At 51.2% G+C, this 2500-nt stretch overlaps 2 protein-coding genes across 2 annotated transcripts in view; one reads left to right on the top strand and one right to left on the bottom strand.

Moving 5' to 3' along the window:
- The window catches only part of LOC311328179 (lysine-specific demethylase 2A-like), a 12003-nt gene extending 10994 nt beyond the window's left edge, over positions 1-1009 (top strand). The window contains exon 9 of the mRNA XM_084462189.1: positions 163-1009. Coding sequence (XP_084318315.1) covers positions 163-344 — 182 coding nt within the window. The 3' untranslated portion in view covers positions 345-1009. The remainder of the gene's footprint in view (positions 1-162) is intronic.
- Positions 1010-2330: 1321 nt separating this feature from the next.
- Positions 2331-2500, bottom strand: part of LOC311328183 (V-type proton ATPase 116 kDa subunit a 3-like) — a gene marked incomplete at its 3' end in the record, with an annotated part of 18608 nt that continues 18438 nt past the window's right edge. The window contains exon 20 of the mRNA XM_084462193.1: positions 2331-2415. Within this exon, the coding sequence (XP_084318319.1) occupies positions 2331-2415 (85 nt within the window). The remainder of the gene's footprint in view (positions 2416-2500) is intronic.

The following is a 2500-nucleotide window of genomic DNA, read 5'->3' as shown; positions in this document are numbered from 1 at the left end:
ACCTGTCCTCTCTACTGGTCTGACCTGTCCTCTCTCTACTGGTCTAACCTGTCCTCTCTACTGGTCTGACCTGTCCTCTCTCTACTGGTCTGACCTGTCCTCTCTACTGGTCTAACCTGTCCTCTCTCTCTCTACTGGTCTGACCCGCCCCCCGTCCCCCAGGTTGCCGTGGCGTGACGGACGCGTGTCTGTCCTCCCTGAGACGCCTGGCCGGCCTGAGACTGCTGGACCTGAGGGACTGCCCTGGCGTCAGCATGGCCGCCTGCAACGCCTTCATCTCCGACCTGGCCCACAGCGCCCCCTACTGCATGACCCAGGACAAGCTCATCCAGAGGATCTCCTAGGAGGCAGAGAGAGAGAGAGACTCCCTCCTAACCCCCCCAGGGAGAAGACTCTTCAGGGAGGGGGCTGGCCGGGAGAGACCAGCTAGACCGAGGGGGGGGGGGGATCTGAGGAACCCCCTTGTTCTTCTTCTGGAAAGGAGAGCAGAGGTGCTCCCAGAGACACTCACACTCTGGAGGGAGGAGGGTGAGGCTGGATGAACACATGAAGAGAGAGGCTGTCCCCCCCCCCACACACACACACACACACACACGCAAACCATGGAACTGCTTGTTGACCTCAGTCCCAGCCTGTGTGTCTAGCAGAAGTGTGTGTGGTGGAGTGTGCATCTAGTGTGTGTGTGTGTGTGTGCGTGTCTCTTATAGTTAATCTGGAAGAGCTGCACCAGTCCCCCCCTCTGAGCCAATCACAGCTCCGGTTTGGAGGGGAGACTCTCCTGGTATTCATCCAGAATGTTCTGCTGCTTTTCCAGCGGAGGGGAGGAGGGAGATGTCATCATCGAGCGCCAGAGGAAGATCCCACTTTCCAAAACGTTCCAGCTCAGATTTTCACTGCTCTCCCTTCTCTCCTTCCCGACTCTGTCCTTCCCCACCCCCCTTCTCTCTCTCCCTCTCTTTCTCTCTCTCTCCTCCTCCTCCCCCCCTCTCTGTGTCCCTGCCTCCTCTCTCTCTCCCCCCCCCCTCCCTACCTCCTCTCTCTCTCCTCCTCCTCCTCCCCCCCTCTCTGTGTCCCTACCTCCCCTCTCTCTCTCCCCCCCCCCCCTCCCTCCTCTCTCTCTCCTCCCCGTCCCCAGTGAGCAGGGGAGATCAGTACTGTATCATCTCTCTCTCTCCCCAGTTTCACTCAGTTTAGTTTGACTCAGTTTGTTATATAACATGAGTTTTCTCCCTTTGCCCTTTGTTAGCGTATCTTCCTGAACAATGTGTGTGTTTGACTGTATGCGTGTGTGTGTGGAAGACTGTGTGTGTGTTCAGGGTTGGATACTGCTGGGTGGGGGATGAGGGGGAGTGTGTGTGGGTGAATGGTTTCTCTAGCCTTTATACAGGGTTGTGAGTTTGTAGCTTCACAATCATTTGATTTAATTGATTTCTGAAAAAAAAAGTTTTGCAAATAGTTTTTTTGTTCGTTTTCGTTCAAATTGTACATGTTTTTTGTTTTTGTTTTTTACAAGAAAAGACAAATGTTAACTGAATTAAAAAAAAAACTAAAATGGAAAAGTATGACTCATCATTGTCAACAACTAGTATCCTTTCAAACACATCCTCTTAAAGGTGTTGATGACGGTTGAACACACTAGGACATATTCAGTTACAGATAAGTTATAAAACAAGTCTTTAATGGCATCCATTCATTCAGTAGTGTTCAAAACCTGTGGAAAGTTGTTCCCCACTCACTACCTCTAGTAGCCAACAGCCACTCAACACCTTCCTGAGCAAGCAAACCAAATATAGTAGATTATATACCAACAACCAAACTAAATACTGTAGATGTATATACAAGAGCTGCTCTCTTCACAAAGGAGGTACACGCTAGAAATGAACTATAAAATACCTTCAACAGGCTGAAATCAGGCTAGTTTAGTTGACGTGTCATATCCTGTGTAGAAGTACCCAGGGTGCACTTCAACTGTCCAAGTCCTCTCTCCATGCTTATTGGAGGAGAGGATCCCAGGTTGGGCTACGTTCACACGGCAGGTTCAGTCAAAGCGTTTGCGCGGTGTTGTCATATTAGTCTGGAGCAGCGCGCCCCAAGCCAGGCGTCCTGCGTTTGATCGGCACCCCAAAAGTTGACAATATTGTAACTTTTGTGCGGAGCGCGGAGGAAGCACCTATGATTGATGTGTTCTTTCTGTTGCTTGGCAACAAATGGCGTCGGCCAGGGACGATGCGTCTGGCGTTTTTAGCAGCTTGCAAAATGTGCCGTGTGAACGCAGCCCAAGGACTCGAGGAGCGAAGGTTCTGGAGTGTTCCAGAGCGGGGTTGAGGGTTCTAGAGAGGGTTGAGGATGGTTCGGAAGGAGAACGGGTTGAGCTTGTAGCCGGTTCCACTGTAGAACTTGTTCTGGAACTCCACCCTGAGAAAACAGACGCGAGAGAGAGAGAGAGGAGGAGAGAGAAGAACAGAGCTTCAGATCACCTCACCTGATTCAGTCATATCTG

Source organism: Borostomias antarcticus, assembly GCF_949987555.1.
Source record: "Borostomias antarcticus genome assembly, contig: scaffold_264, whole genome shotgun sequence".
In the NCBI taxonomy this organism is placed as follows: Eukaryota; Metazoa; Chordata; class Actinopteri; order Stomiiformes; family Stomiidae; genus Borostomias; species Borostomias antarcticus.
Note: the sequence above shows the minus strand (reverse complement) of the source record. Positions and strands in the feature narration are given on the sequence as shown.